The 23,107-nt window shown below is 37.2% G+C and overlaps 1 protein-coding gene across 6 annotated transcripts in view; it reads left to right on the forward strand.

Annotated features, from left to right (window-relative positions):
* Positions 1-23,107, forward strand: part of ripor1 (RHO family interacting cell polarization regulator 1) — a 303,026-nt gene that overhangs the window by 164,683 nt on the left and 115,236 nt on the right. For 2 of the 6 annotated variants that reach the window (XM_039763029.1, XM_039763033.1), the window contains exons 1-2: positions 5,458-5,556; positions 16,121-16,244. In XM_039763029.1, the coding sequence (XP_039618963.1) occupies positions 5,538-5,556; positions 16,121-16,244 (143 nt within the window). In that variant the 5' untranslated portion in view covers positions 5,458-5,537. Of the gene's footprint in view, positions 1-5,456; positions 5,557-16,120; positions 16,245-23,107 lie in introns of those variants that run through there. The other 4 variants (XM_039763032.1, XM_039763030.1, XM_039763028.1 and 1 more) reach the window with 3 other exon arrangements.

A 23,107-nucleotide genomic window follows, 5' to 3' on the forward strand; every position in this document is an offset into this window, starting at 1 on the left:
TTTTTTTTCTTGTATAGCCAAAAATCACATGTGGAATGCCTCAATTGGTGTTACCAGGCCCTGTTTTAGACGAAAAAAAAATTCCCAAAAAAACCTAATAGGAAAAGAAATCGAAGAAATTTAGGAAAGGGCAATTCAGACAGAGACCACCTTCCAGGTAAATTGGACGTGCAATGGGTTGTCAAAGAAATGGGGGTAAATACAACACACACAAAACAATACAGAAGTAATTCTCTTCACAGAGCTAGATGGCCAATCTATTATTGCCATCTTAGAAGTACAATAAATATCCAAGGGAGTAACTTTTGAAAATCAAAGTAGTAAGTGTACTTTGGATTTAAGCATTGTGTGCTTTTGTAGTTAGCAGAAAGTTTGTGCCTCATTGGTACCAGAAATTGCAAATGGAAGAGCCCGAAATCCGTTTGGGTTTTGTGGGGTTTAATTGGTGTTTGAGATTTCTGATGGAAGAACAACAAAAATAATCTTACAACTTCTGGAACACCGTGATTTACAAGGGAATTATATTTTTCATATAATTATAATGGATGAGGAGCACTAGTTTCATCCCTTTGATTTGAAAAACAAATGACAAAGCATAGAATAATATCATACAGCCATGTTCAAGCAAAAGAAGTGAAAATCTAGCATTTTCTAAGACAATGAAAACTATTTTAAGATGCATAGTGGAATTTTGTCACTAGGGTAAGCCATAGATATTCATGTTGCACAGTACTGCATGGCCACATGCTGCACACCTCCATTTGTGTTTGTTAAAGATCAGATACAGGCCAATTAAAGCTGTTCAGACTGGTGTGGGTTGCTGTTTACACATAGCTGAAATTGTATCATTTGGGATGAAGAATTTGTAGTGAATGAAACCAAGGCACAAAGTTTTGATTGACATGATGTAATTGCTTATTCACAGGTTTTTTATTGAACTGTAAAATGTAATTGTACATTACTTTGGTATGAATAGTAGTAAAAGCCAAATAATACTTTCTTTTTTTCTTTTCAGAAGTTATAGCTCTTAATAGTGATTAGAGAGGAAGAAGGTTGTAGGTAGAGGATCGTTTGTAATCAGTAGATTCTATAATCATTTTTGGCAAATTAGATTAGCAAAAGTCTTGTGAATTTTAAGTCATTTTTGTTGTCTAGAAACTGATTGCCTTGGTGCAGTTTATGTCTATCGTCCTAAAATGCATAAGTCTGTTTTGTCTTATGTTTCAAACTTGGTGTGTTCACTGTATTTGTGTGCACATGCCTGGTTACGGTTTTTGTTTATTTTTCAGTTATCTTCAGAAACTCCCTTTTTTCTTGATCTGGGTACCAACAAATGCAAAGCAGATGGTATGAAATTAGATATATGATACATCACATAACATTATTACGTGCTATGTTGCAAAACACAATTATAGCATTGTAAAATGTAGATATATTGCTGTCTTTGTGCCATCAGTTGAAAGAACTGATTTTTTTCCTTTATAATTTCTGCCGCTCATAGTTTTTTACAGTTGACCACTGGTACTTTTTCCTCTTCCACCCTTTGTCAAAATTTTATAAGTCAAGTTAAAAAAAATATTTCATTATTTTTAAAGAGAGTGGGTTACTGGAGAATTTGTGTGAATGATCCTGTTGAATGTATGCACCTGCTTTTTGAGACCAGTCAGTAATATGCACTTGAAACAGTGTTTAAAAATGTTATTAACTGTAAAGTTGTTTAGCAGACTGTGCAGCTTTAAAGCAAAAGTAAATTATGTTTGGTACTTCTACATGACCTTTTCTTAATACCTCAGTCTTACTTAATATTTATAAATTGTTGTACAAGAATACACTTTTGAAGCATCATGTGTCTATTCCTTTTCTATAGTGCTTATTTTTCCTATGGATTTGATTGAAATAACTTCGCTCCATTCTCTGACACAAGTTTATAAACGGTCAACTACATTTAGCTTGGAGAGAGTCTCACTGTATGTGACATGTCTATCATACTGAGCTGTTTAGAGTTAAAGCGGACTTTGTGGATCATATTTTATTAATATTTGTAGGGAATGGATAAGGAGCAGAAACAGATATTTTAATGGTGTTATGCTAGGACTTCCCTGCATATGGATGATGTTCTGTTCTCTTCAGGGTTGATTTAATGCTTTGGATGCCTTAATGGGGAGATGAGCTCTCACTTCTTACGTATACTGTGGCTCCTTGTTCAGTGTATATGTTTTATTGTATTTTTGTTTCTTCTTCCTTCTCTTGGAGCATCCCAGAAATTTGAATGGTTATTGGTATTGACTCTTTATTTAGATGGCTATTAAAAGCTTTTTTCCATATTGCACCTTTTTCAAGAATATGCTAGTCTGTGAAATGATGCTGCATCATGATTTGCCCCAAGACAATTTGATTCATTAGTTGCTCAAAAAGCATAATCTAGTGTCATCCCATGTTCACGTGGAGGATCCATGTAGGGGTGCCTGACTTTTTACAGTGGTAAAAATTGTACCATTTTTTTTATATAGCTTCAATCACTGTGATTGCATCACTACCCACAATGCTTTACTGAAAGTGTGAAAAATCTGATGAGTGAATGACCAAGTACTAAGAGGTTCAGTGAGCAGGACTGTTCATGCCTTTTTTGTTAGTCAAGATGTGAATCCTTACACTTTAAAACTTGCTGGGTTTTTATGGTGCAAGATCTCAAATGCTTAGGTTATGTTTGAAATAGTACTGGTAAATGACTTTTGGGACTTGCTGTCTACAAATATTTGGCTTATTTGTTCCATATTGATGGGATGTGATCAGAAAATATTGGATATGTTCATGCTACAGTACTTTTAGAAATGTGATCACCGTTTGTGATGTAATTCCCATGCTTCAGTGTAAGACCTAAATTAATTTTCTGAATTAAGGGTAGCATACTCTGAAAGTGCAAATCTTCTTGTCATGCAAACTGAGTGAACATGTTAGGTAAAAAAAAGACACAAATATGGTTTAACTAGTCAATAATTACTGCTAATGTATATTAACTGTTGACTGAGCTGAAATTGCTTTTAAGGTTTTATTTTGCTAGGACGAACCTGTGTCACCTAGTGGTAAACTCTGAACACAGCACTGATTTGTCTATTCTGCCTGTCAGGTTGTGTTTCTAACTGTATAGGACCAGGTAGTTATATGCAGTTGGGGAAAAAAAAAGCTTTTACACAAAGTGCCAGACCTTGTCCTTCGGAAGATTCAGCTTATGTGATGGTAAATGTAGTGATGTTTTGGAACCCTGTTATTTTTAATCTTCTGAAATGCTTGTAAAAACTGGTGAAAGTGCCTGTCTGAATTTTTAAGGAAGTGTTCCTGGTTTTTTTTTTTCCTCTTGACTGTACTGGTCATGATAAAAATAATAATTCTTCCTGTTCTCTTTGTTTGGTAATTTCTGCTGTGGTGGTATCGTGAGATCCCACTATGGCTTGGCAAATTAAACTAGACTATTGTATGTAACACCCTCCTCTTGGAGATTCTGTAAGAGGCTGCAATGCAATCATTGTTCCATAAAGAAAATAAAGCCTATAGTTGTTTGTCCATTATTTTATTTGGTTGTTTAGAAGACACTGCTCCAGTAATGGTTTTCTTAAGAAGCGTGTGATGAGTTCCGAAGACCATTCATTGAATGCCTACTAGTCATGGTAATCAAGACAGCAATTTACCAATTCTATGACTAAAGAATCCTGAAATGTGTACTATACCAGTAGTTTGAATGTGCCAAACTGCTCAATGGTTTGTTTATTTACAGCATTTATTTAGTGAGCACAGCCAAAAGACCTTTTCAAATACAGAACCACATCTGTCCAAACCTTTCTTTAATAGAACAGGTACCAGTTTAACTGACTTCCTCAGGATCTCATAGTAAGGTGGGGCATTAGGTCTGGAACTGTCAACCTTGTGATTTCTAGACCAGTAGATTAGCTAGCATCATGAACCCCCTAGTAAATACTGAAGATACCATGACATTCACTTCATTCTTACAAAGTGCTGCTTGCCTGTACCAATGAGGCTACTTTTAAATAAAATTAGATACACTCACCATTCATTTGGGAATTCCTCCCCAGCAATCTCCTGTCTCAAAGAATAAAACACTACTTAAAATCAATGCTGCATGTCCTGTAAGTACCTCACCAGTTGATAGAACAGAAGAGAGACCAAATAACCTTAAGTGATGCCAATGATAGGTGAACAAAATTTCTTTTCTTCCATAATTTATATGTGTTAAGTCTAGATGATTTCAGCTGGAAGATTTTACAATGCTTTTTCTTGGTGACAGGTGGTGTTTTCCTGTTTTATTATGTAGTATATCACTTTAGCACTCGCATGTCTTTTAACCATATAACCTCTTCCCAAGTTACTCTTTTTGGCTTACTCCCTTAATCTGCTGCATCTTGGCAGTTTCACATCTTGTCATGTGTGACCTGTTATGTTCTGGGTCTAATTATATTTTTCAGTAATCTTGCTCTGAATTGTTGTACCTGTAGTATTTTAATTCAGGTCATTATGTTTTTCAGTTTTACACCCTCTCATTGTTAAATGTTTGGGCTAATAATTTTATATCACTTTGCTCCGGATATAGTGTATTGTATATCTTCTGTGGTGCCCAATTTAGTTCCTATACGTTTTCAGTAATTATTTTTCCTTTCAATTTTTACTAATATGCATTTCATCTGCTCTATTTCATACATACTGCTGTGAGAAACTGCTAGTTATTACATTTAATCCTGTATTATTCTAATGGATTTCAGCTGTTGCATGACATATCTCATTTCTCTTTTTGGTCCCTTTTTGTACCTTTATTATTCTGCAGTATACATTTCTTTTGAAGTTGCTAATATAACTGGTATTTTACTTTGCGTATTGTTTATCACATTCTACTCTGTGTTGTGATACTTGAGACACACTTTCCTAAATTAATGATTTGTTTATTCATTTATTCGATGCCTAATACCCAAGCTGCTTATTCCACTAAAGGTTTTACTTCTTGTTACTGTAGTGCATACATTTCAAGCTTTGGCTTATTCATTTCATACCATATTACTTTTTCTCCAGTTTCTTTTGTTGTTGGTGTTGTACAATGTTAAACTGTGCATAGCTGCTTCTTCTTCTTCTTTTTTTTTTAAAGCAAATCATGTATATTTCTGTGGGTTCCACTGTCTTTTCTGTTGTGTCCTTACAGAATTCAGAATGATAATTGTGTTTACAATTATCCTTTTGTGCATATTGACATTTTCTGTCATGCTGCCAAATAATGACTTCTGTAGTTGGCCAAGCAGAAAAGGGTGGGGGGTGTCAGCTTTGTGTGGAAATAGGAGCGGCAGGAACTCGGTGATGTCAAGGCCCTGCTTACAGGGGAAGCAGAGGGAGGAGAGGAGATTGATTTTGGACCTGTGTTCTGCACTAGTCTTTCAGTGTCTGTATCTGTTCAAGACTAGTAATGACTGCACAGGGAATCCCAGGTGTATGTGTCCAGGCAGCAATCTGAAAGGGCATTCCTTCCAGGACTAGTCAAGATGCACAGCAGCTTTCGAGGTGAGTGATTGACTTCTCATTTGATAGGGGAATTCTACCTGTATTTTGGTTAGTTGATTTACTCTTGGAGAATCTGTAGATCAGTTCTTAACACCTCATCAAATGTGTATATTAGGCTGCTAATAGCACAGGAGGAAGTTTTGTTTTAAATGCAGTTGCACTCGAGTATATTGGGGTGGTGGTGGTCGAGCTCTGTATTGGTTGATGATTGTAGAATATTAATTTCAGTACAGTGAATAATTCCTGCCTGTGCTCCTTTAGCAGAATTTCCCATACTGTTACATGGAATTGGTAGTAGTGGTGGTGTCCTTGTAAGAGTAAGCCTGTCAGGTTCCTTAACTGCTGCTTATCAGAGGTTCCCATGTCTGTGACTTTAACAAAAGTATATTGATTCCTGTATGGGAACTAAGGAGAAGTGTGTTTTCTTTGAGCTATATGAGCTTTTTACTTAATCTCAAAAGAAATGTCACCCTAAGTAAACCCATAAAATGTACAAGGTGTCTTATGTACAGTGATAAATCAATATTTCTCCAGAAAACACAGGTGTGGTGTAATTTTATTTTTATTACTTTTCCTATGCTGGTGCTATGTTGAAGACACAGAAAGAATTCTGCCTTAATTGTGTGGGCATCTTAAAACAGGCTGTATCAAGGAAAGGGCTGGGGTTTGGTTGACATGTAGAGCAGAGATATTTTGTGTGCCTCTTTTCAGACTTTGTAAAGGTAGGCTTTATCACTAGTTGGGGAGAACTGCTTAAACTAAAACTGTGCCCAGATAATTATCAGTAGTAATTAGCTTTTTGCATCAGTGGAGCATCCAAAAATGGCAAGAGGTTTTATAGATAAGCTTGCTGTGTTGCGTAAAAGTTGCTGGCCAATTAAAGAGATGGATCCAAGTTAACCTTTTCTTTAAATGTTGCTTACACTGGGAATCTCCTCCTTTCAAGCGGGCTAGTTTAGTTGTTTAATAAATTGCTCACTTAGGGAGAGCTGTCTACTTATCTTATGCTAGCTTAAATTTTCAAACTCAAAAAAATTGCTGAGTAAGGCTTCTACCTTAGAAGTTGTGGTAGGGAGCTGAAAAAATCACTGCTTCTCTAATGTGCACTGTCATTGTTCATTTTTCCAGCAAGAGTGCATCCTCCTGACCACAAAACTTTAGAACTATGCTTAAACATTCAAGCAGGAAGAGGAAGGGTTTGTCTTAGGCTTGCAGAATAGGTGGAAGGCAGACACTCCCCCTGGGATCCGGCCTGCACAGTCCCCCTTTCCACAGAACTGATCTGGTCTTGCCAATGAGGAAGTGGCATAGACATTAGTAAATGGGTTTGTAGAGGAGAGAATACAGCTCACTGTTGACTGAGTTGACCCCTTCATTCATATGCACCTCCGTCTAAATGTTACCATTGTAAGGTATGCAAATCTGATTTGTGGTGGTAGTGGGTGTGACAGTGTCCACTGACTCCATGGCGCTCTGGTGTTATAGGCTGTTGTTAAGTAAGGGTAAGTGGACATAAAGACCATTGACTCATTAGAAATTAAACACAACATCTACTTGATTTTACTACTTTGCCTTTTTATCTGTGCTGTGCCCGATACCCTCACAGCTTTGTTTACTATTAACTTTCCTGGAGGAAGGAAGTGCTAATGTGCCACCCTCTACTTCCCAGCTCAATTTTTCAGGGATACAGCAATCTGTGAAAGAAAAAAAAAACAGTCTGACTGTAACTTGTTAACGTTCAGTTTTTAAATCTTTTGGTTTTAGACTTTTCTTACTATTTTTTACATCACAGATAAAAAAATATACATAATACTTATCTGTCAGTAATTGGTGCACTTGTTAAGTTGTTAATGTATTATCCGAAAAACTGGTCAGTTGGCGGGACACATCATCAATGTGCCAAACTGCAGCCATCAACTGTTTGTTTTTTTAAATAATCATGCGTGCCTCACAAGAAAGCTGTCATTTGGATTGTTTGCTTTGCTCCAAATCAGGAGATGATTTGTTATTTTGTTTCAATTTCCAGTTAGTTTGGTTGTGTTTCACATTGCAGATCTTTGGGGGACCTAAACATATCAATAAACATACCAATAAACACACCATAGCCGTGCTCTGAACTTCTTTCTCTGGGCAGAAACATTTTTTTCAGGGGAAAAAAATATATGGAGGGTCAACAGCAATTGTGTTTGCACACAACTGCATTTTCCCAAATTATTAGGTTTATTTACCAAACACAACTCTGTGAGCAAAATGCCTATTACTGAACAAGTGGAACACTACTTTAAAATTATGCAGTACTGTTATTGGTATAAAAAGGACATGTTTGAAATAGGCAAGGTACAAAATAAAACCAGCTCTGCTTAGGGCATTTGCTTCAGTTTTATGACAGAAGACGTACCAGATAAATTTCATTTAAATGTTTGTTTTTCCCGTACTACTTCCAGTAGCCATCATATGAACCTTACCTTGATTTAGTTTATATAAAATCATATGTCTACTGCCAGAACTCTTATACAGTGCATCCGGAAAATATTGACAACGCATCACTTTTTCCAAATTTTGTTATGTTACAGCGTTATTCCAGAATGGATTAAATTCATTTTTTTGCTCAGAATTCTACACACAACACCCCATAATGAAAACTTGAAAAAAGTTTACTTGAGATGTTTGCAAATTTATTACAAATGACACCACCCCTCGCTCTTACTTTTTTATCGTTCATCTAATGAATACACTGAGTATGGCTTTACCAAAACAATCATTGATGGCGAATAAAGTATCCATTATTCGAGTATGTAGATCGGGATATATATATACATATATATATATATATATATACCCGCGTATCGCAGCGGAGAAGTAGTGTGTTAAAAGCTAGAAAAGAAAAGGGAACATTTTAAAAATAACGTAACATGACTGTCAATATACAGTATTTGTTTTGTGAGTGTTACTGAGTGTTGCTGTCATCAAGGATTTGATTATCATTATTTCTTTCAATCAGGTTCGTATTTGTAAGATGTGTTCAATCAGGTTCGTATTTGTAAGATGTGTTGTGTTCAAGTTACATTCCGTGTTTGTCAATCGTTGTAAAGATGACCGGTTTCATTCATCGATTCGTTTCTTACTGCATCAATAAACAGCTCGTCGTCGTCTTTATCTGAGACCTGACACACTGCATACACGGGTTTTTTTTTTACACTGTCTTCCTTTAGCGGGACATTAACTTTTTTCACCGTGTGCTTTGTTTCCGCAGTAGCTGGATTTATGAATATGCTTGTATGTATCAGACGCTTCATATTTTTTGCTGCCTTTTCAATTGTGTAATTCGGTTTTTGTTCAGCGCTTTTTGGAACTGTTGCTTTTTATCTGTGCACTGCGTCAGTTCACGTGAGCCGTTCGGTGCACATGCATCGAAGTTTCCCAGCTGTGCTGGTGCCATCTCGTGCTATGTCCATGGCTGTATTTAATGTTACCTTAGTCCTGGCACTTAAAACTTTCTCTCGCAGTTTCGCTGAGTTTGTACCAAACACCACCCTGACCATCTCATCTTCCTCTGCATAAGCACAGTCCTTAACCCGTGAATATTTAGTGGGAGTTTGCTATTGCATTGCCGCTGACGGACGGCCTTATATGGGCAGGCACTAAATTACAAACGCCAGCGGCAGCCTGTCTATGAACTTAATTTAAAGTGTAGGTTTACATCGTGCTTTGTTTCCGAAGTAGCAGAACTCATGAATATGGTTGTATATGTCACTCGCTCGCTTCTTATTGTTTCGCTGCCTTCTCAATTATATAAAGCATGTTTTCTTCAGCGCTTTTTGGAGGTCTTCCTGGTTTTCTATGTACTGCGTGATTTCGTGGGAGGCGTGATGATGTCAAACGAAACTCCGCCCCCACAACATTCAAGCTCATCTCCATTACAGTAAATGGAGAAAAACTGCTTCCAGTTATGACCATTACGCGTAGAATATCGAAATGAAACCTGCCCAACTTTTGTAAGGAAGCTGTAAGGAATGAACCTGCCAAATTTCAGCCTTCCACCCACACGGGAAGTTGGAGAATTAATGATGAGTCAGTGAGTGAGTGAGTGAGTGAGGGCTTTGCCTTTTATTAGTATAGAAAACATACATTTGATTTGAGTCTGTAGCTGCTGGTGTAAATTTATAGTACTTGTAAAGGTTAGTGTTTGTTTTTTTTTTTAAATCAGTTTTATTCTCTCAGTCATGCTCTCACTCCCAAACCGCCACCCCAAAAGAACCCCGGCCCAATCTGACACTGCTGTTTTCAGATAAAGAATGCTATAACAGAGGTGAACTCAGATGTGGATAAGGGCTGTAAATCATAGAAAGAGAACAAATGCCCTTCCTGCAAGAAACATCCACACACAAAAAAAAACAACCAGCTGCATTAGGCGTAAAGGCGAAAGATAGCACTGTTTGGATGCAGCAAGAGGTCGGATGTCATCCTGCCAGTCAGTCTGCCCCACACATGTCATTCAACGAAAAAGCAGGGCTTACAGAACTCGCCAAGGTATCATGCAAAGTGCTATTTGTGATTATGTTTTGTGATGGTCTTTATATGAAAAACATGTATATGTTGCTTACATAAACACCATATCGAATGTTGTTTACCTCTATTTATTTAGTTATCTTCCTATAGCGTAAAGTCGTAATCGACACTTTTACAAAACCAAATTTTAAGGCGGGCCAGGATTACAAGTTTTTTTGTAGGCTTCACGGTTTCTACTGTTAATGGTCAAGTCAAATTATTCAGAATTTCAAATTTCACAAGCTACTTATGGTTTAACTTTAGAAATTATGTTTTTGTTCCCACTTATGTGAAATCCAGCTTCTTAATTGAAAATCAATCTGTTATTTCAGAATTCCTGTAAAACGGTATTTGTTTTCAAGGTATCTCACACTATTAGTTAGACATTGCTGTTGCATATATTTCCCATTTGCTCCCATAATGTTCTATATGTACTTTCATTGCATGGCACAAAATTTTATTATTATAAGGAATGGTATTATTACTTCAGAAACCTAAGGGGGTCCACAAATATTGTTTTATTTACATTTGTTTTAAGGAAGGAGGCTGGTTTAGTAACCCCATATCTCTACAATTTTGCACTGTTGGTAATATACTAGGAATCTTATCAGAGTGGAGCTGCATTGTGCATTATGAATAAGTAATATAAGCCGGGCCACATGAATGTCTAGCCTGTGTGGTAGTTTTGAAATATATTTATCCTGAACATGCTTATTGCAGTTCTGGATTACAAGGGTCCAACCCTATCCTGTTTTATACTGACTTGTAAGTTTTATTTTGCATTGAATGTGTTGAGCAGCTTATTTAGTCACCATTGTCGGCTAGCCCCAGGTACAATGAGAGATACCTGGTTTGAAAATGACTTTTTTTTTACTTTTACCTTTCACTGTCTATATACAGTTTTTTTCATTGCCCAATACTTACATGTATCATCACACTGATGACTTCAAAATTGTCCCCATATGAGTAAGTGCAGGTTTGCCTTATGTTTGAGAATCATCCTATCCACGTTTGATCTACAACTTGTGCTTAGTGCAACCCAGATTCACATCAGCTCCCTGAATCCTTGAATAAAAAAAAGAGTGAACAGCTGTCTGTAGCTGTGTCCATTACATTCAGAACATTAAATCAATTTTCTGGCCTGTGTATGGTGTTTTAAAGCCAGAGATCCATTGTTGGATTCATTAATTTCTTAATTACCTCATTTAGCTATGAGATACTTAAAGAAACTCTCAAAGCTTGGACTAGTCAATAATTTTTATTTGTGAACTTGCACAAAAATAGTTTTTATTATTGATTAAGCTAAGCCATACAGGAATTCTTAATAACTAGCCAACCATAATTAGGCCGGTTATTTTAATGATTTTTAAGCACAGGGAGAAAATTAACATTTGAAAAATCGGTAATGTAATAAATCAGCAAGAAAAGCAACATTGTAACAATGCACAGAACGAACCAACACACAATCGTCTGTGCGGCACGGAGGGTGGAACGGGAGGAGAGGAGAAGGACGTCCACTCCGCTCCCTCCGTCATGCTAGTCTGCTGATTTCTCATCCAGTATGCACTGCCTGCTCATGTGCCCACCTCCATCTCGTCACTCGAGTCGTTGTCGTTTTTGCACAGTCTAGATGCACCTGTGACCCACGTAGACTTTTCATTGCTCTGTGCGGTTTTGGCTGCCTCTCTATATATAATCAACCAAGACACCCGACCACGGTAGTAGTACAAAGTGCAGGAGCATCTAAGAAGACGCATGTTTGTTGCGGATGCGAATTGCTGTATGTAGCGTGTAAAACAGTTTGCTATGGTGCACACGGTCGTGCGTCGTAACCGAAAACTTGGTTTTTAAAGACTGCTTACTTCATTATGTATACGACTGTAGGTGAATGAAAAGATGTAACTCTGGAGAGGGCAACATACAATACAGCGTTTTACATGCTGCATACAGCGATTCACATCCGCGACAAATATGAATCTTCTTAAATGGTGCTGTCGCGTCCACCCACTCTCTCGAAGCACACACACTTGCCTGGTCATGTGCCCGGTCGCAAGAGCAAATGACAGAGACCTGGCCATCAAGTCTAAGACCATGGGAAACCCCTCGGAAACTGTTTTACACACCGCATACAGCGATTTACATCCATGACAAACATGCCTCTTCTTAGTCCTGCCACGTCCACCCTCGTTCTCGAAGCATACACACCGCCTGGTCATTTGGTGCCTCTGTGTGAACCGGTCAGGCACAGAGAAGGTCAGCTGCTGAGAGAGCGTCTCGACTGTTGCAGGGCCTGCATTGGTGAAGCAGGTGAGATGGTAATGAAACAGAGGCACAGGGCTTATTGGTTTTTAAAGACTGCTTCTTTCATTGTGTTTTAACCTCAGTTTTAAAGGATTGTTTTAAGGATCCCATGGGATACCCCTCGCAAACTGTTTTACACATTGCATATAGCGATTCACTTCTGCGAGAAACATGCCTCTATGAACAGTTAACGTGGCTCAGAGGTGCATGTGGACTCTACGACAGACGAACATAAATGACGCCGTTTTGTCTGTGTCGTCACGTCCGAGTTGGTGGCCGTGGTTCTGCGAGTTCTCGTCGTATCCATTAGTCTTAGAGTTGGTGGGCGTGGCTCCTTCCGGCGTGCCCCATGGGCGTCTGTCTTGTCGGCGGCTTAGTGAATCCACGCCCCTTCCGCCGTGCTTTCCATGGGTGTCTTGCCTTAGTGAATTATATATTTAGATAGGTGTGATTCGGTCAATCCCACACTGAAATTCAAGCTGTAAGTTTTTATTCGTGAGTGTGCTTTCATAATACAGAAGTCAGTTTATTTATTTGTAATTCCTCTTCACTGAGTGCAGGCACTATAACAAGTTTACGTGCAACATACAATTGCAAGCTTTACAAATTACATAATGCTAAAACATAAAGATACAGGTTAGTTAAAACACAGTAAAATAAAGCAATTTCAAGCTGATTAACATGAAAGGATCTTAAAAATATATGTCCATTAATGTTGTCTGAGGTATAACTAGCTGACATTGGAGGAGAGCAAAACAACAATTCCCATCAGCTTCAGAATATTGACCACAATACATTCACAGAGGCTTTCACAGTTCACTTCAGCTTGAATGCAGTGCCAAACCACATACTTCAGTCATTATGGAAACATTTTCAGATTCATTTTTTTTTAAATCAGAGAGAGACAAAGTACTATTCCTAGAAATACTGTCAATAATCAGTATGTTACATACCCACTTTGATGAATCTTGCATCGGTTGCAGCTTGACTCATCGAAAACAGCTGGCAGAAAAGAGATGTGAAGCTTGTATCCTTTAATCTTTTCTTATAAGGTTTGATCATGCTACTTTTGCGTGATATTTGCTTTCTTTTCTGTATATAGCTCCTCATAAGTACAGTTTTTCTAGGAAAAACAGATTTATGAGCTTTTATTTATTTGATACATTTAAGTGAGTAAATTCACAAAACAATCTGGTAAATTGTCCTGGCTTTACAGTTTGACATTCTGTCATGTAGGTACAGTATGTGCAGAGGTAGCACTATAGATTATGCTTTAATTTTTAGGTTAGTACATAAAATGACTTTCTAATACCAAACTTCTTTAAGAGAAAAAAGAAAAAGGGAGATACAATCACAACTGTACAGAATACTTTAATCCTGCTTTTCTGTGAAAGAAACACAGAGTTTCATCCTGACTGCTTCCACTTTTGCTGTGCCCAAGGATAGCTTCCTTGAGCCCAGCTGTTTTGTAGGAACTTTCCATCCAGCTTTTAATCTGAATGGTGAGAGCAAATCACACTAAAATGAATGAAATTGGACGAGCATAGTTTCTTCCCATTCCTGAGAAAACTGCTTTTAAGTTGCGCAGGAGAAAGATTAAACCAGTGAAACACTAGAGTTTCCTCATTTGAGAAACAAGGCATAATTCTTCTGTCAACATGTGTAGAAAATTTGAGGTAAGCACACCTTTGGTAAAACTGCCGACAGACCAGACAGACCAAGCTAGACAGTGAAAAAGCTTCCCTTACTAATATCACTCCCTTTTCCAGCATCAAATGTTGACAACGTTGTATTGGTTAAAGTGGTGGTTCACTCGTTTGGCAGTGCATAGAATTCTCAAGGTTGATATATTGCCCCATAAAACCTTGCCCATTGACATTATCGATTCATCACCATTTTAACTGAGTTAAATGTTCAGTGCTGCTAGTCACTTTGTGTTAATTTCGGGTTAGCCACAGGGTGTCCTTATTTTTAATTTTCATCAGTATAAGAATGTACAAATGTACATTGTTTAATTCAGAAAAGCTCAGATATACAGTATCTTACTTACCAATTTGGCAGTATTTTGTCTTCAAGAAAACAATTAAGTATGACGAGCCAAAAGATTTAACCAAACTTATTTGTCAACTTATTAGGAATGTTGTTATTGCAAAAGATTCACAAACTTTAAACTTTTGTAGTCATTTGTGTGTACAGCATAAAGCTGTCTACGCCAATTTTGAGTATGCTGTGGATACAAGTGCTAAAAGGCTAGTCTCACCAGTCATTAGTTACTGCCACTTTTGGATTTGGAAAAAGCACAAAATATAAGCAGGGCAGTGTGAGATCAGCACAATGTACCATAGTCATTTCACATTTATTAACATGTATTCACATAATTAAGAACGTTTGCTTTACCCATTCTCTTAAGAGTCCTTTTAAAGCATAACAAATATTTTAGTTGCCACATGATGTCAGCCTTCATCTTCTCCTAAATAATAAAACTTAACCAGTACACAAATGATCAGTTATAGCCTAGAGTTAAATTAAGTTGCATTCCTTTTGGTTGTCATAAAACGTTTGGGGCATTAATGGATATGTGTCAGCCATCAATTGTACTGCTGCAAGAAAGACAACCCTTCATCTCCTTTCAGATCCACCCCAAATTCCATAAGTGACGTGGCACTTGTGGGAGAATGGTGTACATCTGCTGTAGAGATGATCAGGGGAGAAAAACAATTTCCCAATTGCTTTGACTTATTGATGTTTTGCTTATTCCAAAACAATTGGATAAATTGCTAAAACCAGCACCAGTGGTAAAAAAGTACTATAAAACACCTGGATGTGCGTTTCAGACGGTATATATTTTCTTCTTATCTGAACCAGAGGTCTTCCACAAATATAGAAAAATAAGAGGCAACATATCCTTGGCTGGGTAGCTAGTCACGACCATTGAACAATACAAGCAAGATTTTTTTATCACCGACTTTGCTCACATATATTAACTGAACTTGGGAAATCTATGATCTGTGACCAGCACATTTGTAACATTATAGCACATTCTCTTCCTCTCTTGACTTCTCTTAATAATATGACCCAGAAGGCTCCCACTGTGCACCTCCATCAGTAAAAATTCACAAAGTGTACAAAACTCTGGCACACCCACCATGTTGAATTCTATTCCTTAGGAAGTTGTCTGATTGCTAGTTTTCATTTTGCAAGGAAAAAAATTAATTAGATCAATATCTTTCATCTAAAGATGTATTTAAAGTTTCTGCTGCAAATGCAATGTGTATGCGATATGTTTACAGCCGGTCAGGATTCAAATATTAAATAATCCACATGGTTGAAATCATCAACAAAGTAATGTTTATTGGTGATGTAAGTAATTGTTTGCCATTTGCCAATTATATTGGCTACTGATAACCTACTAATAGGTGGCACACACTTTTGGCACAAAATGGTACTGAATATTTTTAAATTTTATGTTGGTATAATTAAGGTCTAACCATTAAGGTGCTTGGCTTAATGTCTGCTTTACTTGGATACATGTATGCAAAACTTACTCCTTCTGCAGAGATTTGTTAGAATACAGTTGATGAGTTTTGGAACTCTTCGGAATTTGAATCATGTGATTTGAATCATAGCATAAAAGCGCTATATAAATGTAAAGTGTTGTTGTTATTATTTAAATCTTCCAAGGACTTATATCAGTTTGGTCCCCTTTGTTTTGCAGGGAGCCCCTCCAGGGCAGTGTCCACCATGTCCCTTTCCGTGAGGCCTTGTCGTCGTCACATCTCATCCATTACTAGGAGCCAGTCATTTGCTGGAGTGAATTCATCACAGGACAAGCCCTACAGGTGAGTGAAGATTTATTGAAGGTGATAGACACTGATGCAAGAAGGGTTAACAGTACAGTCAACTTCTTATAGCTTTGTGATTAAATATGAACCGATATAATGCCAATTCCTATATACCATGTTTTCAAGGTCAGGTTACTTTAACATAAAAATAAATGGTTGAATATGGTGATTAGAGAAGCCAATCCAGAGGTTAATTGGAACAAGTATTTTATATATGTAGTAGGTAGGATATCTCTAGAACATAAGTCACAATTTTTTTTTCTAGACCAGCAGCTGAGTAACAACATACAGGTTTATTCTTAAGTAACCTTAAAATAATTGTCCTTTAAAATTGAAATACCTTATCCTACCTTTCATAATTAATCAATTTTATTTTTGTTCCTTGCTGATGAGAAACAGATACACAGCTTAAGTTGGAGGATAGCTTCTGTACTTAGTAGAGTGCAGTATTTTTTTTTCTTGAAATTAGCAGAGGAAGGATCCCCTAGTGCATCCATTCCTTCTTGGTTTTAAGTGTACAGAGGTGGCAGAGTGTCAGTTCGTTGAGGGGTACTCAGATAGAAAATGAAGGGAAGCTGTATTTAGGCATAAATATAAAACAGACTTGACACTCCTCAGATTTTAGCTGATTGGTGGCAATTTGTGAATACAAAGCATGAAGAACATGAGGAAGCACTGGAAATCAGAAACTGAAAAAGCTGCTGGTGCATAGATTGAGCTGACTTGCTGGGTGCAGGAGAGGTGCCAGAGGCTGCCATCCTATGTATACTTTGCCAAGGCAACATTTTTTATGCAGCCACTCTCTTAAAACAGAAGATTTTTTTATTTTTATTTTTTTTTTATATACAGACAACAAAAACAAAAGCAGGCATCTCTTTGTGTTAATACAGTTGTCTTTGTATACAGTATAGTGTATTTTTCTCACATGGATAAATATCAAAACATTACAAAATATCTTTCACTCTGGAAAACCAGTTTCATAAAATTTAATGTCCATAAACAAAGGTTTATTTTTCTAAGGCTGTTATGTAAGATGTGTTAATAGTTGTTGTGTTCTATGTATCTATTTTTGTACTTCTGAACCGTGATTTCCCCAAGGTCGGCTAATAGTTTTATAATTAATTGACAAACAATCCCAGTGATGCAGTTTGTCATACTTTTGAACATCTTTGTGTCACTGTAAAGGGTTGATGAGTGAGGGCCAACTTGTTGACAGACCAGATGCCAAGAAATAGGTCCACTAAGAAGCACTTGAACTGCGAAAATAAAGAGATTTTAAACTTTCACTAGTTAGAACCAGAACAGTAATGTTTATTTTGATGAAGTTATAGGATGATTGGACCAGTAGTAACTACATCTCTGATATGTTATGTACTGCTCACCTAATACTGTAGACTTGTCCTTGAATGCAAATATTCTGCAAGACAAAATGTACAGCTGAACCCAGTGACACAACAACTTCATACACTGTGCAACACCACACTAGAACTCATCTTTTTACATTTCAGCTGAAGAGAGGAGTGATTTGGCCAAATCTTTTGACTTGGCGTTAGTGTTTCTGCAGAAACAGAAAACCTTTGTAGCAGATCCAGGGATAAGGAGGCACTAGGTAGTGGAAGAAAGTTGTCATATTCCAGGTGGATCCACGTGTACGATTTCTTTTTTGAGCCTCACTGTTTCAAGAAGATTTTGTAGTGTCTGCTCTATTTAAAAACACACTATGTTGGGAAAGGTGCTATATAAATAAAATGTATTATTATTTATTATTATATTCCGGTCCATGATATATTGAATGTTGAGTTACAAAAGCACAAAACCATTAAAAGCTTCTAAATGCTCTTTAGACTTAATATATTATTGTTAAGGATATGGTGCCTGAAACACACTTTTCCACTAAAATCTAGTCTTGGATTTTAAGGTAATTTGTATTGTTTATACCTAGTTTTTAAACTTTGATGGAGGCCATCAGAATTTGAGTTTTTATATTTAAAATATTTAACATTTCCTTTTAAGTTTAAGACTTCTTTTCGTGTTCTTAGCTTGATTAAGGTACTTGGTACTAGCAAGAACTGTGATTTTCATAAAGAAGAATTTAAACATTTTAGTCCTCTGCAGCAAAGACAACAAACACCATATTTTGTATATGTAGTTGATTGATGGAATAAGAAGAGAGTCAAATCATATTCTAGTCTGTGGCAGGAGCAGGGCAGCAGCACAAAGGTTAGTATTCTCCTCCAGAGCTGCCATTAAAGTGTAGTGAAAAAGCTGTTTATTTTATATGTTTGCCTAATTGTACAAATTGCTTTGCCAATTTGGTTTACCCTTTAGGTGAATATATTTTTGTTGTTTGAAGGTGCAGATTTTTCAATTTCTGTTTTACATATGTTTTGATTTCTTTACATTGTCCTTGAATGCCCTGGCAAGGCAATAATTATGGAGCAGTTTTAATTGTGTGGCAGTCAACAGTTCGCCGTTTACAATTCAAAATATTATATTTTGTTTCAAGATCATTATCAAGAGAAAGTGCACACATACAGTATAGATCTGTATACCAGAGAGGGTTTTCACATATGTGTAAATTCTCACAATTATGCATGACTTTAATAAGAAGGAGTAATACCATATTGCACTGTAGTATTGCAACTACACCAGTCAGCCACAACATTAAAACCACCAACCTAATATGGTGTAGGTCCTCTTTGTGCTGATAAAATAGCTCTGACCTGCCAAGGTATGGACTGCACAAAACCTCTGATTCTGGCACCAAGATGTTAGCAGCGAATTTTTTAACTCTTGTACTTGCGAGGTGGGCCTCACAAAGACCAGACTAGTTTTTCCAGCACTTTCCTCAGATGCTTGATTGGACTGAGACATGGGGAATTTGGAGTCCAAGCCAACACCTTGAACTCTTTGTCAATGTTCCTCAATCCATTCCTGAAAAGTGTTTTCAGTGTGGCATGGTGCATTATCCTGCTGAAAAAGGCCATCACCATCAGAAAATACCATTGCCAAGAAGGGGTGAACATGGTAAACAATCTTTAGGCAACTGGCACGTGTCAAAGTAACATCCACATGAATGCCAGGACCCTAGATTTACTAGCACAACATTGTCCAGAGCATCACACTCTGACTGCCGGCTTCCCTTTTTCCCCATGGTACATCCTGCTGCTATCTCTTTCCCAAGTAAACAATACATACGCACCCTGCCTTCCACATGATCTAAAATAAAACATGATGCATTGTACCAGGCCACCTTCTTCCATTTCAACATGGTCCAATTATGATACTCGTGTCCATTGTAGGCACTTTTGGTGGTGGACAAGGGGATTAGCATATGGCTGGTCTGTGGCTATGCAGCCACATTTACAACAAGCTACAATGTACTGTACTATGTGTTCTAAAACCTTGTTCTAGAGAATAGATCAGATGAGCTCCCATGATGCATTAATGAGCCTTGGATGATCATGACCCTGCCGCAGGTTCACAGGTTGTCCTTCCTTGGACCACGTTCAGTAGGTACTACTCACTACATGCTGAGATCACCCTAAAAAGTCCTGCTGTTTTGAAGATGCTCTGACCCAGCCATCTATCAATCACAGTTTGGCCCTTGTCAAAGTTGCTCAGATCCCAATGCTTGTCCATTTTTCCTGCTTCCAACACATCACCATAAAGAACTGACTGCTCACTTCCTGCCTAATTTATCCAACCCATTGATAGGAGGGATAACGAGGTATGTTATTCACTTAATGTGTCCGTAGTTTTTAGTATGTTGGCTGATAGGTGTATCTCTCTTATTATAATAAAAAAAATCTTAGGTCGAGACGTAATCTTCTTGGAAAGACACTTTGACGTCCCGCGAGAGACACTTTAATGTAGACAAGGCAGTGAAACAGAAGGACAGCTGCTCTACAGGCTTTTAAACAATCGACACGAAGTGCGACAAGCAGAACACACAACTCGCCAGCAGCTGGTCCGACTGCATCTCCTTAGCGCGTGTTCAGCCTCCCCATTCACAACTTGAGCAGCAGAGACGTGAAGTGGCTGGCGCATAGCACGCCCCGAGGTTGCGGGGAGGTGGGTGAGCAGCGGGCAAAGCCCCCTAGTTAGTAATAATAAAGTGCTGTACAAATGTGTTTGAATCATTATATAATTAATATGTTAATAAAAGAACATTATACATTAGAAATTCCTGTAAAAAATAAACTAAGCATCTAATTTCTAAATTTACTAAAATATTTAATGGAAAAAGAAAAACCTCAGAAGCTAAAAAAAAAAAAAAAAATAGCTCCATGAAAAAGAAACATTTTAACCAATTTTCAAGCTGTTTCTAAAGGGCCTCTAAAACATACACCAGTAGGTGCAAACATATTTCCTATTCTGCTAGGCTTTCATGGCACACTAGACCTGTTAAGAAATCAGATTTATCAGGGATGCAGGCATCCAGCTGTGCAAACCTCCCCCCAGCTTTGCTTTCCAAACTAAGTGACTGAACTCCAGCTTGTATAAAATCTGCCTGGATTTCATCTGATAACAAAGTGTAAATCAGGGTTGCACTGACATATCAATAGAGGCCCCTCTGCAGACCTCTTGAGCGAGAATGCACAAAATGGGCTCAAGCAAGGACAAAGACCTATAATTCAAATGATGATGATAAATAAGATGGACCTAATAAACCACCTATAAAAAGACACTGATTTTGTAACGAAGTGTCTTTAATCCAATTGGGAGAAAGTTCAGCCTAACTTTAAAACTGTCTACGCTGTATTGAAGAAACAACAACTCCACACAACCACTGGACATCATGCATAAAGACTTGGTATCGTAAAATTATTTATCTGTGCCAAGACAAAGTAGAGCTCTAAATACCAGTAAACAGCCAGCCTATATGTTCTATTTTGTCTATCTAGTCTGTCTGCGTACAGTCTAATATGTCAACACATACATGCAGTCATCATATTTCTATAATCCTGTTTATTAATAAATTGTATTATTCCATTTCTTAAAACGAGCCTTCTTCGGTTACCCTGATATATTTAGGAATGCTGGAGGACCCCGTCCCACAACAGAGGAAAGGTAAGGTAAATAAAGTAGGAACTTTGCCAGATTATTTGATTTATTATCTCTGTTCCTGAATTAACTAACCAAATGAAAATTTATTTTTGAAATCCAACATTATTATGGCTTCCACCTGCGTTGCCATCTTATTATTAATCAACCAAAATCCTACACTAAAAAAATCAAAACTGTACCCTGTCATCTATGTTTAATTGTCCTGGCATTGCTAGTCAGTTACAAAATAAAGATAAAAAATGCATAAAACCATTTATTTACTTATGGTTGTAAGTATACTTGATATACAAGACTTTCTTGTTAAAATACTGTATCCCATGCATTTCTATGGCCGTCTTTGTCATGACAGCCACTGCACACCTGACAATGACCAGGTGGGTATGGGAGATGGAGTTTTACATGGTAATAGACTTGTTTATTCAACAAGAAGGGGTGAAGTTTAGCCTTCTGTCTCATGTATAGTTGTCTGTGGTGTATTGTGATTTGTTTCAGGTCAACTTTAGCTTTTCACTAATTCAATTGCTTGCTGTCATATTAATGTGAAAAGTGTCATTCTCCAATATGATATCTTAAATTCAGCCCCAGCCTAGTGGCTTTCAAAACAACACAAATGAAAGCTGAGTGCAATTAAGGATCTTTCTGTGTAACTGGCAATCCTGATGTTTGCCAAAGGACTTTTTTGTTATAGCATTACTAAGCAAATACACTACACTTTCACAGTGTAATGGAAAAAATATGGGAAATTTTGGAGTTCTTTTTTGAATATTCATAATATACGAAGGCAGTGTAGCGTACTGGTTAAGGCTTTGGACTTCAGAACCTGAGGGTGTGGTTTCAAATTCTGTTACTGACACTGCATGACCATGAGCAAGTCACTTGACCTACCTGTACTTGAATTGGAAAACCAAAAGAAATATAACCAATTGTATAATAAGTGTAAATCGCCTTGAGTAATGGCATCAGACAAATAAGTAAATGTAAATATATAGCCTGAAAAAATCAAATTCTGAGCTTGTTACAGAAAATAAGTAAATGGGTTCACTTGAAACATTTGAGAACCATTTAAAGGTTTTACTTTTATCCTCATCTTTAGGTTAGAATGCATTGATAGGTGCATGTAAAAATGTCCTAATTTGTCTTAAGTTTTTGTATAATTTAAACTAGAGAAATTAAACACATATATCAGGAAATGTCAGGACCAGGCAGATATTCATAGCCAATATAATAACCTGACATAAATCGTGTAGCACACACAACTATACACTGTCCAAAGTTAGCTGTAAATGACCTTGTGGCATCAGGTGGGTCTTGGGTCAAACCTAGATGTCTTAGATTCTATTGCATAGCTTTTTTTGCTGTGAGGGTATGGTAATTTAGCTGTGCAGTGTCAGCAGACAACTGAATTTTTGTTTAAGGTGCAATATTTCCAATACCACTGACCCTTTCTAATGGGCTCCCATCCAAGTGTAATGGGCTAGATCTCAGTATTATAAAGAAAATAAAATTTCGGTGTGTTGCTTAGTGTAATGGGCTATAAACCAGTGTTATAAAGAAAAGGCAGAATTTCTGGAAAATTTTGCTACAGGTTGTTGGTGATGGCTATCTACAGGACATAAATATTTACCTGTCTTGCTAAAGAGTCCCCTGCTTTGAATAGCCAGACTTCTTTGATTTAGTATCTCATCTACATACAATGTTTGGATATAGAACTGTCTACCTACTTGGAAAATTGGTTTCTAATCAAGGACTCAAAGTAAATGTGTTTGCACTATTTGTTATACAGAGGAAAT

This window comes from Polypterus senegalus, chromosome 9 (assembly GCF_016835505.1).
Source record: "Polypterus senegalus isolate Bchr_013 chromosome 9, ASM1683550v1, whole genome shotgun sequence".
NCBI classification, from domain to species: domain Eukaryota; kingdom Metazoa; phylum Chordata; class Cladistia; order Polypteriformes; family Polypteridae; genus Polypterus; species Polypterus senegalus.